The sequence below is a fragment of the Danio aesculapii genome, chromosome 1 (assembly GCF_903798145.1).
Source record: "Danio aesculapii chromosome 1, fDanAes4.1, whole genome shotgun sequence".
Taxonomy (NCBI): domain Eukaryota; kingdom Metazoa; phylum Chordata; class Actinopteri; order Cypriniformes; family Danionidae; genus Danio; species Danio aesculapii.
The window spans coordinates 50381490-50395901 of NC_079435.1; the positions used below are offsets into that span (position 1 = coordinate 50381490).

At 34.4% G+C, this 14412-nt stretch overlaps 1 protein-coding gene across 2 annotated transcripts; it reads left to right on the top strand.

Moving 5' to 3' along the window:
* Positions 1 to 679: 679 nt before the first annotated feature.
* Positions 680 to 13339, top strand: crfb15 (cytokine receptor family member B15). 2 transcript variants are annotated; one of them, XM_056450242.1, is made up of 8 exons: positions 680 to 723; positions 3014 to 3188; positions 5396 to 5513; positions 6171 to 6343; positions 6463 to 6617; positions 8023 to 8182; positions 11359 to 11480; positions 12566 to 13338. In XM_056450242.1, the coding sequence occupies exons 2-8, from the start codon at positions 3113 to 3115 to the stop codon at positions 12929 to 12931; spliced, it is 1170 nt and encodes a 389-aa protein (XP_056306217.1). In that variant the 5' UTR covers positions 680 to 723; positions 3014 to 3112; the 3' UTR covers positions 12932 to 13338. The 2 variants fall into 2 exon arrangements, with proteins under 2 accessions (XP_056306217.1, XP_056306301.1); XM_056450326.1 differs by lacking the exon at positions 680 to 723 and having other exon boundaries at positions 3083 to 3188; positions 12566 to 13339.
* Positions 13340 to 14412: the final 1073 nt, after the last annotated feature.

Genomic DNA, 14412 nt, shown 5'->3' on the forward strand with positions numbered 1-14412 from the left:
GCACCATTTATGACCGTATGATTGCAAAAAAAAACAAGTTTGCACAATGCAGATGAGCATGTCCGGAGTCTTGCGTATTTATTTCTGGGATGTTTGATTCTGAAATCATACATTTGATTTGTTATTGCAAAAGAAATATTTTATCAGACGACGAAATGTTATTGTGGTTTTCTTAACCTGCATTAGTTGATAAAAAATGCAAACCCATTATGGCCACCGTAGTTTGTCTGTGTTATTGTGGATTTACTTTGCCACAAAGCAGGTCAAATGGCTATTATCCTATGAAATACCACAAAAATACTCCAATGGAAATATATAGGAGGAAAACATTTCAGATATTTAAAATGAAGTGACTGTATGACTTGGAAACGACTAATTTTTTTTGTCTTAGTAAATTTGTAAGGAGTGATGGCTACTTAATAAAACTAAATCTTAATTAGTATAGCCTTGCCTACTAAATGATTCATTTTAGTCAGTGAATTTGTAGCCCTGGTGACTCAATGCAAAACTGAAAGGATTTACATTACATTTTGGTTATCTAAGAGTGCTTTCACACCTGTAAATCGATTGTTTTGTTCCGAAACGGATCGAAATGGGAACAGTGTTGCTAAAGTTTCAGTCACATGCGAGTAAACGTCCTCCCATTGCTCGGAGTTCCACTGTTTATTTACCGGGATTCCGCTCAGCTGTCATGACGTTATTATGTTAGCCTGATGTATGATGGTGAGTAATAAGTCCTTTTAAGCGAAAAGGTGTACTTTAATTTTTAGTGTTGACACCCACAGACATCAACAAATGTAAATCAAGAGGACTTTCTCATAGCCTTATTTCAAGAGTTATAAAAAATCTATCAATCTGTTGGCCTGCATTTTTGTAAGATTTAATTAGCTATTTTAAAGTTAGAATAAGACATTTAATAACTTTGTGTTCATTCACGTTTTCATTATTAATTTCGAGCTTAAAAATCTTTGGCTATACTGCATAAAGTTATGTGCTTTACAGATGAACCGAGAATCAGATCATGAAGAAAATGAATGTTGATCGATCTTTCAAGGTGTCCGTGCAGAAATGAACAAAAACAATATGCCTCAAACTAAATACAATAAAACTAAAATATGAAAAACAAAAAATAAATACCAGATGGTAATTTCGCTCATTTTTCTTGCAGATAATGGACCTTCTTTGTCTTGTTTGCCCACCGTGAAGATGTTAGTTACAATATGTTAACTTAAAATGGATAGGCTATGTCTTTTATTCAGTAATCATGTTTTCAGGTGTTTAATTTCCCATGTGCAAATTGCAGCAACAGAACATAATTGAGGTCAAAAACCAATCTGAATGTCAAACCACGAGTTATCTTTACTTGTGGTCACCTGCAGAGCTTAATGTAGAAAACAATAAAACATGCTAATTGTCTATGCCTATAGCTAAATTGCACAAAACTCTCTAAACAAACAGGTTTCACGTAAATAAAACTTTAGGTCACGTATATCAGAAGTCGTGTTACTCAAAAAGTTAATGTTATTATAGTTTTCTTTTTACTCAGTCAGCATGCTTTCACTTTCGTATTTGACAAGAAACACCCGCCCAACTCATAGCCTATTTATCTCTTCATTGCCATATACCTCTCTCCTCATATAGCCATATACATATAGTTATTAAATGTCTTATTCTAATATATGACAGTATATGTATGCCTATTACATAACCATAATATAGCTACTGTGATATAGGCTGGTTTATTGGACCGTATCGAGTTCTTTCAACCGAGTCGAGGACAGCTCTTTCAGGTAGTGGTCTCGGACTGATTGTTTTGGCGCGGATCAGAGCGCGATTCCGGTGTTCACATATGACCAAACGAACCGAGTTAACGGGGGAAACGCGCGAGGTACCGATTGAAACAAACGTTTAGGTGTGAAAGCACCCTAAAAAGCTTCAAAAATAAATATTTACTTACTTTAATGATGAGGTGAGCTACACATTTATCCACTGGAGGCGGTGTTGAGTATCTGTGGCTCAGTAGTTAGTCTGTTGCCTCACAAGAAGGTCGCTGGTATGTTACCTGTAATAATTTAACTTTTTTCCCCTGATTTTTAAAATTATTTATATATTTTTAAGCCCCTGTTCAGTTTTGTTCTCCAAACTTTCTTGTCTTAACTTTGTAATTATTCATTTGTTCATTTCCCTTCGGCTTAGTCCCTTATTTATCAGGGGTCAGGGTCACCACAGCAGAATGAACTTTTCCGGCACTTGTTTTACACAGCGGATGCCCTTTCAGCCGCAACCCAGTTCTGGGAAACACCCATACACTCTCCCCCACACACACACACACACACACACATACACTATGGCCAATTTTGTTTACCCAATTCACTAATACTGCATGTCTTGGGACTGTGGGGGAAAGCGGAGCACCATGCCAACATGTGGAGAACTGGCAAACTTCACATAGAAATGCCAACTGGCCCAGCCGGGACTCAAACCAGCGACCTTCTTGCTGTGAGACTACAGTGCTAACCACTGAGCCACTGTGCTGCCTTTATATTTTCTTCAAAAAAAAAAAAGGTGTTGCTGGTTCAATCCCGGCTGGACAAGGAGGCATTTCTGTTTGCATGTTCTCCCTGACCCATGTTCATGTGGGTTTCCTCCGGTTCCCCCGCAGTTCAAAGACATGTGATATAGGTGAACTGGAAAACATATTCCAGAGTAATTGCCGGTTCATTCCGCTGTGGCGACCCCTGATAAATCAGGGACTAAGCCAAATGATAGTGAGAGAGAGGAGTTTCCCAGTTTTTTCCAAGTATAAATTTGAAAAATACACACACATTACTGTTAAAAAGTTTCTTTAAAAAAAAAACAGTAGTCTAATAATAATTGTGTGTGGAGTTTCTCAGTCTTCACGTATAACTTTATTGAAGATGAAAAAAGACAAATACAAAACAAACTTTTTTGTAAATTTCCCAGAGTCTGTTCATGTCTTTTATTATAAAGAAAAACTTTCTTGTGTGTAAAGGAGGAAGTTGTTGATTCAGTTTGTTCCCGGTTCCTCTTGAGCACGTGACATACAGCCTTTGAAGTTTAAAAGCCTGTGACTCGACTTACCCCAACAGTGATGCTGTCAGTCATGATCGTGAAGCTCCTGATTTTCACACTCTTTGTGACAAAGGATGTACACCACATCTACGCTGGTCAGTATTCTTTTTGGTTATTGATTTTTAATAACGTTTTGATATTTGTATTAATGATCTCAGGAATATATATTCTGCTCTGACAAAAAATTAAAACCACTTTAAGTGAATGATGTGCCAATATTTGGTTTATTTTATAAAGGTTTGGTAACATCTTATTTTAATTTTCATTTAGTTTGTCAGGAAATTACTAAATAATATTTCCATTTGTGTTGAAGTGAATCCAAACTTTGCTGATGAAGCATTAGCAAACTCTAGGGCAGAAACAACACCACATGTTTTTTTTATACCATTTTCACATGGCAAGATTTCCATGTAGGTTGTTTACACGAGTGGAGTTGAAGCAAGATGTTTAATGCACCATTCAATTATTTAAAAAAAATGCGCTTTAAAGGTGGTGATACATAATTTTTTAATAACTGAATTCAACATAGGTTCATTCTAAAAAAACATAGCCCTATATACATTCCTGGAGATTGCAAATTATGTAGCCAGAAGTACGTATGGCTGCATTTAGTCTTTCAAACAAATGCTACATCTGATAAAACTTAGTAACAAAAACATATATTTTTACTGTGAAATGTCTGAATGCATTTAATTCTGTTAACCAATGTTAGTTTTGCATTTAAACTAGACAGTTAACAATGGTTATATTATCATAATTAGCATCATAAACCTGTGAACTTGAGGAACTGACCTCGTACAGTACATCCACTAAAATGATTGTTTGTAAAGTGATTTACAGTTAATCCTGTGAATAGTTGCAGACTCCTTTTCTTCAGAAATGTTATTTAATGTAGTGGGTTTTAATCTGGGTCACGACCCACCAGTGGCTTAGCAGAGAGGAAGTAAATATGTAGCACGAAATGTTTATGATAATGTCATGACTACATGTTTACTGTTCATAGCATAGCAGAAACATGTAACTTTTAAATGTCATTTTTTTGGGGGGGGCATAACAATTGATTCCAACAGACCACAACAGTGTTTCTTATGGGCCTAATGAATGTAATGATAAATGAAAAGGGATTGTTTACCCAAAAATGCTCACTCTTGATTGTTCCAAACCGGTTTGAGTTTGTTTTGATTTTTCCTGTTGAAGCTGTAACCATTTGTTTTCCTATTATAGATGTCAATGGTTACAGGTCTCCATCATTCTTTAATATATATTTTTTTTGTGTATACTATCTTCACAGTGGAAGTATTTAGAACTTATGCCTGAAGCTGTTAAAAAATGATGTTGTAAATAGAATTAATGTGCGCAAATTAAATTTAGACATGCTAACTTACATGTGCCATGTTGTTATTTTTAAACAGCCTATTAGCATCATTTGTGTCCTTCATAAATCCTCTCCTGAGGCCTCATGGGATTGTAAAATGCCCATCGAAAGTTGTAGTTCATCCAGGTTTTGATTTTGGGTATCCCCCACATACTATTTTTATATTAAGGGCTTCCTGATTAATAATACAAACTGTCTGACTATCCTGTCCTATCGTTCATGCTCTGTCCATGCTTATTAATGGAGCAATAAGATTAATTATCATGATGACAACTTCCTGTTCCAGTGTTTCTCAACCACGTTCCTAGAGAACCACCAACACTGCATGTTTTGGATGTCTCCTTTATCTGTCACACCCATAACAGGTCTAATGAGCTGAAGATCTGAATCAGGTGTGTTTGGTTAAGGAGACCTGGAAAATGTGCAGAGCTGGTGCTCCTCCAGGAACACAGTTAAGATACACTGCAGTGTAGAATACTGTTTTTCTACACATATAACAAGGAAGCATGATTTTAGATGCAGCTTTATATTTGCTCTAGGAACTTAAATGTGCGCATATATACGCTTAAGTAAAAAATATATTTCATTGTTTAACATTCTAGGGTCTTTATAAAACACTTTATGTGTTATCAGATAATAAATGCTATATACAGGAATAAGTCCTGCTCAGTTTAGCTCCAACTTCAACACACCTATCAGGAAGTTTCTATATCTAGTAAGAGCTCGATTAGCTGGTTCAGGTGTGTTTGATAAGGGTTGGAGCCAAACTCTCCAGGACCGAGTTTGGACACCCCTGCTAATTAATGTTTCACTAATTGGTGGTTCATTGCGCTGTGGTGATTCCTGGCAAATAAGGGACTAAGCTGAGAGAAAAAGAATAAATGGATAATGTATCTCTGACAGTTGTGTTACTTTGATTTTCTGTAGAAATGAAACTGGCTGCACCTCAGAATGTGAAGGTGGTCTCCATCAACATGGGTGCAGTTGTCGAGTGGACGTCTCAAGACAATTCCATCAGGAACATGACGTACACTGTAAGATATGTGTAAGTACACTTAAAAGACTACGCAAAAATGTTAATATATTAGTTTGCAATGAATGCCAGTAAACTTTTGTTCTCTGTAACATGAAATTCTCCACTGTAAATAACATCTGTTAATAAACAGTTATCTTATTAACATGTTTTCTGTTTATGTACGGTTGTGAATTGTATTATGGGAGCTTGATCTCTGCTCTGTTGACTTTTGATGTTGACAATTCAACTCTACAGTTTAACAAAGGGACTTTTTTGACATTTTAGTCATTTAAAATAAAACACATGTAGCTAAATGGCAATAAAGCTCGACTTGACTTGATAATGTATAAGAAGTAATGTAAAGAGAAATAGGTGTCAAATAACAGAAAATGTACTTGCAGTTTACTACAAGGCTTTTGTATTGTAACCATACAACACCAACCCAGACTATACATCACTTTAAACTAATGCAAATGTTAATAAAAGTCACTTTTTTGGAAATTTCCAAGGTTAAAAGTTACACAAGATGAATCACATGATGACAAGATGAAAAACTTCTAATTTACGGATATTGTTTACAGTGTAGGTTTCTGCAGAAGTTGAAAACAATAGGCTTATTCAACCTGCATATTTGACTTACGTATATTGTTTTGTGTGTTTATGTGTGTGTTTGTCAATGATGCTTAGTCCTTGCGATTGGGGAAATGTCTCTTCCGTCTGTGTCAAAACCACAGAGCTGAAATGTGATGCAGGAGTTTTGCCATTTGCATTTGGGTGCTACATTTTTCAAGTGCGGGCAGAGAAAAATGGGATGTTCTCTGAATGGGCTAAAGCACCCAAATTTATACCTTATCAGCACAGTAAGTGTAAATCCGATTTTTATTTTACTTTTTCTCAATTTTGTTGTGTTGTTAGGTCATTGTGAAATGAATAATTAATGCAATATTCTAATTATGTGAATTCTTTTGCTTCCCTGTAGCTATCATAGGACCCCCTGCTGTGCATCTCGTCATCCAGAATAATAGTCTGGATGTGACTGTTCGAGCACCGGTGCTGAAAATTGGCAAACTTTCCACATTTTTTTCACAAGTGTCCTACACCATCAAACACCAGATCGAAGGCATTGAAGATGAGGTATGAAAATGCTTATGTTTTTTTTCTCTATCACTACTCTAGGGAGTTGAATCTTAAGATATTTGGGTCATGCTTTCATTTTTAGCATTAAGAAAGTTTATTTTGAATTTTAAAAGTGTTTACAGCAATTTTACAATTTGGTTTAATTGAAGATGACATGCTGTTTGTTTACATTCAGTTATTTGACAGACATTTTTGCAACAAAGAGCAACAAAAATGTGAATAATGTTCACAGTTTTGTAATAATTATCAGTACACAATTTTTAATGTTAGTATTAGAAAGTCAGAGGCAAGGCAAGTTTATTTATATAGCGCATTTCATACACAATGGTAATTCAAAGTGCTTTACATAAACAAAAATAAAGGCGACGAGAAAATTAAAAGAATTTAAAATGATTAGAAACAGATAAAAACAGATTAAAATGTGTTTAAAAAGATTTTAAAGGAATGAAAAAGAAAAGAAAGACTTAATAGTGCGATCTGTTGGACATAGCACAGTGCTTATTTAACAAAGCACGGCTAATCAGATGTGATGGGGCAGTAGCTGAAGGTAAATTCACACTGCTTTAACTGAACTCTTGGAATTTCTAATTTACTTGATCCAAATGATCGAAGTGACCTGTTCATTCAGTGAGCATATATTCAGTGAGCATATCTGTAATCTATTGAGGTCCTAGGACATTAAGTGATTTATAGACAAGTAATAATACTTTAAAATCTATTCTGAATGGAAGTGGGAGCCAGTGTAAAGACCTGAGGACAGGTGTGATGTGCTCTGATTTCCTGGATCTGGTCAGAATTCTGGCAACAGTGTTCTGGATGAGCTGCAACTGTGTCTTCTTGGGGAGGCTAGTGAGGAGTCCATTACAGTAATCCACCCTACTGGTGATAAAAGCATGAACAAGTCCTTAAAGGAACCAAAGCGTATAATTCTTGCAATGTTTTTGAGATGATAGTATGCTGGTTTAGTTACTACTTTGACATGACTACAGAGCAAATCAAAAAGATTTGATAGAAAATATTGGTAGAATTAGAAGTCGTTAAAATTAAAGTAATTAAAATGGTCATATTTTATAATAAGGCTTCATTAGTTAAAGCATTTACCAACATGAACTAATTTTGATCAATACTTGAACAACATTTGTTATTTATCGATAAACATGCTAATACGTTATTAATCTGAATTCATGCTTGTTAAAATTAGTTAATTCACTGTGAGTTAACATGAAGAACTTGATTTCCATTAACTAACATTAACAAAAGTGATTACACACTGTAATCAAGCAGTATTCAACAACCTATACATGTCAAAAACATTGTGAAAAAATTGTGAAAGGTTTTATGCTTGACTGATGAATAAAGGGTATAGAATGAAATAACAATAAGATGATCTTTGTCCCTGTAGTCAATAAAGAAGATTTCTACATCCAGTGATGAAGATGTGAAATTGAGTATTAAAGGATTACATCCGTGGAGCAGATATTGTGTTCAAGCGAAGGTGGATCCCAAAGGCCTTAAAGAAGGGGAACAGTACAGCACTCCTGTATGTGTGACTAATGTACCAGGTAAGTGGACAGTAAACTAATTAACAGTAACTGATAAAACTTTAAAGTCCATGTGAAGTCAAATGTATAATGTGTTATGGACAAAAAGAAAGCCCCGCCCCCTTCTCAATATTCAGTTTCAGTTGGAAATACAGTCAGATTTTTTTAATCCATCTCCTCCCACGTAAATGAAGCATTATATTTGAAGTAATACATGACAATATATTTATGTGTTTGAATTAAATGTCATTTTTATTTTAGTCTTTAACTGCAGATGGCATTTCTTCAAGCGAAATGTAATTTGAAGCAGGGTATTTTCTTTGCTTTTTGATTTTAGTCATATTTGTTTTCCCCAAAAGTACATTTTTCACAGACTTCATAAAACTTCATAGACTAAAGCCCAAAGTATTAACATTTCACTGAAATCTATACTTAATCAATCCAGTAAATCATATCATGTTCAGATTATATAAGTAATTTCATATAGCCCAAAGCATACTTGTTTTTTTATGCACGAGAATATGCACACTTTCACTACACAAATGATGTCATCATCAGTACACCATTTGTGCATATGGAGGGTGATTGGTGTCAAAAGTCCTGAGATGAAATGTAAAATTGTTATCACAACTTTAGAGACTATCATTTTATTGAAACCCATACTTAATAAATCCTGAGAAACTGAGGGCCCTATTTAACGATCTAGGTGCAATGTCTGAAGCGCAGGGTGCAAAAGCATTTAAGGGCATGTCTGAATCCACTTTTGCTATTTTAAGGATGGAAAAATATGCTCTGCGCCGCAGCGCATGGTCTAACAGGGTTGAGCTTATTCTCTTAATGAGTTCTGGGTGTGTTTTGAGAATAAACCAATCAGAGTCTCGTCTCCCATTCCCTTTAACAGTCAGTTGCTCCGTGCCATGGCGCATGTGCTATTTACATGGCGGACTTTATATCTGTAAAAACTAAACACTTCACTAGCGAGAAAACAACAAACAACCATCTGCAGTGCAAGGATAAAGAATGAGCCTCCTCCAATCGTCCTTTACTTTCACTTTCTGTCTTTCGTGGATAAGGAAACGGTGTTGTACGCACTCCGCTGAAGACATCCATTAGCCTACATAATTATTTTGTTTGTTAAGCACAAAGATTTGTTTCAAAACTATTTCTAAATTCAGTTCTAATTTCCAGCAAACGATTAAATTAACAATAACAATGAAGCATTAAAAACGGAAAAAATTTAGTTATATCCAAACACACGTCCTATGCCCCATATGGTCCTATCAGGTGGACAAATCTAAGCTTGTTTTTAATAAAACAAATATAAATATGCATATAATAAATAATACTAATGATAATAACATTATACAAAAGCAAGTTGTCCTGAATAAACTAAAAAAAAAACTGAGATGAAGAAGGCATCAAAGCAGTGGTTTTTATATTTATGTAGAAAATAATATTTTTTGTAACATTTTATTCCTTTAATTCGTTTTCATTTGTAAAGATATTTGCTATTTTGCTGTACATCCTGTGTTTATTAAGCAATGTGTAAATGAGGCGCACAACTAACGTGCTCTGTGCTGGACTTTAGACCTGCTTTCAGCTGGTTTATTGCACAGTCTATTTTAGTTCCTCAAAATAGCAATGCTTCAACAATGTGCCTTAACACATCTTTTCGAGACAGAAACAACCAATGAGATTAAAAAGTGGCACAAATGGATTTGCTATTTAAACACTGTGGTGGAAAACAGGAAAATTAAGTTTGCTTGGTCTGAAAATAGCAACACGTCGTGGAAACACGTCTTACGCCTAATTGCATCAGGTGTATGATAGGGGCCTGAATTTTCAAGTGGCCTTTTTTGCCATAGCTGTATCCTGTATGCTTATCTGTATATTTAATTACCAGGGCTGGGAAGGTTACTTTTAAAATGTATTTCACTACGCAATACAAAATACATGCTTTAAAAAGTAATCAGTAATGTATTTTGTTAGACTACTCAGATTCAATAACTTAATCTAAATAGTTACTGTGAATCTCAATACATTAGAATATCATTAAGAAAGTAATTTCAGTAATACAATTCAAAAAGTGAAACTCATTTGCTGTGTTCACACCAGACGTGGCAGGTGCGAATAAATCACGCTATTCACCCGTAAATGAACGTGTGAACATTTTGAGTTTACTCTCACTTCACTTGCGTGTAAAATTCACTTCATACTCGCATCAAATTCACTTCACAAAAGGCGCGGATTCGCGTCATTGGCAGGGCTTCTTTCTGCCCAGTGACTTTAGCTTCGTTGTTAAATGGCTAACATGGACTTTATTGAGAGAATAGTTGTTTATGTGCTTTAGGAAGGTTGAAAGTGCGTAGATTCGTCCACTAGATCCTGTCAGATGTGCACCCAGCTCTGTTCATTAAGTCCTGCAGAAACTATACCTGGATAATGGATTCTTTCAGTGATGCTTAAGACTGAGCCCAGCCCAGTTTGATGAGCTGTTGTCAGTGTTTGCAAGAGGATTTTCACCTCGGGACACCAACAACAGGAACTACATCATAATCACACCCCTACAAGAGCAAGCTCAGAATTGGTTAACGCGGTGCGAATGTGCGCGATTCACGTCAAACATACAAAAAGCTTAACTCGTGCCACTTCATTCGCGCGAATCGCGTCTTTTGCGCCACCTCAATTTGCCCGAAACGCACTGTAGGATGTCTATTTGTGTTTTGGCATTGACTTAACATGTACATGACACATGCTTGACGCTTCTGGTATGAACGGCGCAATATACTATAGGCGTATTTTAGATTCATTACACACAGACTGATATTTTAAGTGTTTTTTTATATTTATAATCCATAAAGCATGTATTTTACATGTATTTCGTTACTCCACAGCCCTAATATTAATATATAACCAAAAAATGTTCAATGACTCAAGTTAATGTAGATTGTGTTATTCACAATGTGTCATGGGATTATAGATTATTTATTGGAAATGACAGTTACAGTTGAAGTGGGAAATATTAAAACAAAAACAAAAAATTCAAAGGGGGCTTATAAATTTTGATTTTAACTGTATGTCCTCTGTTAAACTGAGAACTAACCCGACTCCAGGAAGTGCTTTTGTTTATAGAGTGGAAATGTTTAAATGTTTAATATGATGTCTAGTTGACAGTGTTGGCATGTGTGTTTGCATAGTTCTGGTTAGCTGTGGAATCGCCGCTGTTGTTCTTGTTCCTCTGGCCCTTCTGGCCGCCTGGCTGATCTATAAAGTCTACAGATTCCTCTACCCTAAAACCAAACTACCGGAACATCTGAAGGTAAAGGTCATTGTATATTTTACATAACTTTTGGGGGTAATCGTCTACAATATGGTATCATTTGTTATTGTTGTTTATTAAAAATATGACAGTTTTGGTGCGTTAAATGAATTGTTCACTTATCATTTTTAACTTAAACAAACGCGTTTGTAAATCAAGGTTATTAAACCTAAACTATAAAACTAAAACGTATTTAAATACTTGAAATGAATTACTGATTTTATTTAGACAATTATTTAGTTGCCAAATGTTCATCCAATTAATGTATAATAATAACTGCAATTATACAGTTCAATAAAAAAAACAAAAACACAACACTGCTAAAGTAAATATAGCTAAAATGCAAATGAAAAAGAAATACATCAAACTAAAATTACATCAGTGTTTCAAGGATACTAAAATAATACTGTAGTAAGTTAATGTAGTATTAGTATTGGTTAACGAATGTAAAATATATGATTCAGAAACAGTGTATTTTTAATATTGATGTATCTATTAATGTTTTGAATTGTCCTTTACTTAAAATTTTCAATTAATCTTCAGTACATTTTTAGCCATTTGTTGTGGTTTAAATTTTTTTTTTACATATCATATTTCTAGTTAACTTTAATTTGTTTTTTAATATTTATATTTGATTTAAACTTTAATTCAACTACCCAAAACTGATTATAAGCTGATTATACTGATTAAACTGATTATAAACTCTATAATACACTGTGAAATATACTGGGTTCCACACAGCCGATTTGCATTGGGACATCATAATAATTTTTACAAATTTAAGTAGTTAAACACAAAACAATTAAGTTCTCACAAAAAGCCTAAAGAATTGAGTTATTCCAGCTCATTTTAAAAAAGTAGTTTAAACAAACAGCAAACATCATTTTTGTGACACTGTAAAAAAAACACAATTCCGTCATGTTGTCCCAACACAAATCGATTGATTTAACATTTTTACAAATTTAAGTTGAATGAACATAAAACAATGAAGTTATCCTCCCAAAAAACCTCAAGAATGAGTTGTTCCAGCTCATTTTAAACAAGCAGCAAACGTCATATTTTGTGTGTATGCTGGTTTCTTCTAGAATCTGTTTGTGCCGTCATTTTGGAGTGCCGAAGCGACCCAACATCCTCCACACCAGAAAGAACAGCATGATAAAATCAGCACCGTATCCGAAGACCAGCAGAATGAGGAGCTCTGTGAGAAAATCCAGATCTCCGAGGACGAGCAGTCTGTTTCATCATGCGTCCTCGCACCAATAGAAGAGATGGAGGAGGACTATAAACTCCTGATGCACATGAAACCCGCACCACTCTTTTACCCCAACCAGCTCTATCCATTGTGCTTGAAGAATTCACTCTTCACTCTTTCTAACCAGTCATGTTGTGGAGGCTCCAGTAGTACTCAAGCTAGTTATTATAATGTAGCAAACTCTGACCGTGTTTCCTGACAGCAAAAACAACCTTAAAGAGATAGTTCACCTAAAACTGAAAAATTACAGTGGTTAATACTTTATGGGTTTGAACACAAAAAAGGATACTTTGAAGAATTTATGAAGCTGGAAGTGACTGACATTCAATAGGGACGAACTATGGAAAAATACTTTGGAAGTCAATGGTTCCTTGGACATATATTATGTTTAATAGAAGAAACTCAAAGGAAATAGTAACTGGATTTTCATCTTTGACTATTCAAAAGTAGTCCATTTTAAAACTATTCCTTTATAAATGATCTGATTTTGTGAAGCATGTATAAATATTGTATATAATTGCACTGTATGAATTAAATGTACTGTATATAATTTCTTAAAGAAAATGTTTGCTTATGCTAAGTGGACTGAATGTACTTTATGATTTAAAAAAAAACATTTATTAGCATTTTATGTTGTTGTGAAATGGTTAAATGTTTTACAATAAATAAAACTGAGCTGGATTTCTCTTCTGTGAATAACACGTCTGTTTTGGTTGGTCTATGTTGTTTGCATTGAGATTCACACAGTTCTATTATGTAATTATTGAAAAGTAGTTTTTATTTAATTTCATTTGGATTTGAAAAAAAATATATATTATTTTATTCCATGATGAATATATATTAAATGTAGAAAATATGAATATCAACATTTTATGAAAATTAAATGTATGCTAAATTAATTGCTATATATTTTAGTTTTAAAACTCAAGCAAAAAAGTGAAAATCAATTAGAAAATACAGTCAATTTGATTTATTAACTATAAATATAGAATTGTTTGTTTTCACGAAAGTCAGATCTGTATTTGTACTTTTTTGGGAGTTTTTTTTACTACCATATTATCTGATTTATTTCATTCAAAATACATAACGATGTTACAAACACATTTAACCGATGATACTGACCTATTTATAATCATCGCTTTACTCTTCCTTCGCTTATCGCAAACCAGTTTGAGTTTCTTTCTCCTGTTGCATTTGTTTATCCTTCTATGGATGTCAATGGTTACAGGTTTTCACCTATCTTCAAAATATCTACTTTTGTGTTCAACAAAAGAAAGAAACTCACAAAGGTTTGAACCCACATGAGGTTGAGCGAGCAGTGTGCATTTTTATTTTGAAGTGAACTATCCCTTTAAAGCTCAGCGTCTGTTGTTATAGTGACGGGTATTGTTGACGTGACTCCAATGGAGGATCAACAGGTACGTTGTTTGAGATTCCAGCGAGTTTTCAAGTGCTCTTTCAACCATAAAAGTAGATATAAGTAGCGTTTACCTAACAAACAAACAACACGAATGGATTAACCAAAGTATTTAGAGTAAACATCGACAACGTTACGTGGTTTACTAACGTTAGAACATCAGCCCTCGACTTCCTTTCAATCGGCCATCTCCCGTTATTTGCTGTAAGATAATATATAAAATCGTTCATGTATATTGAATAAGTAAAGCTAAGGAGAAAAGA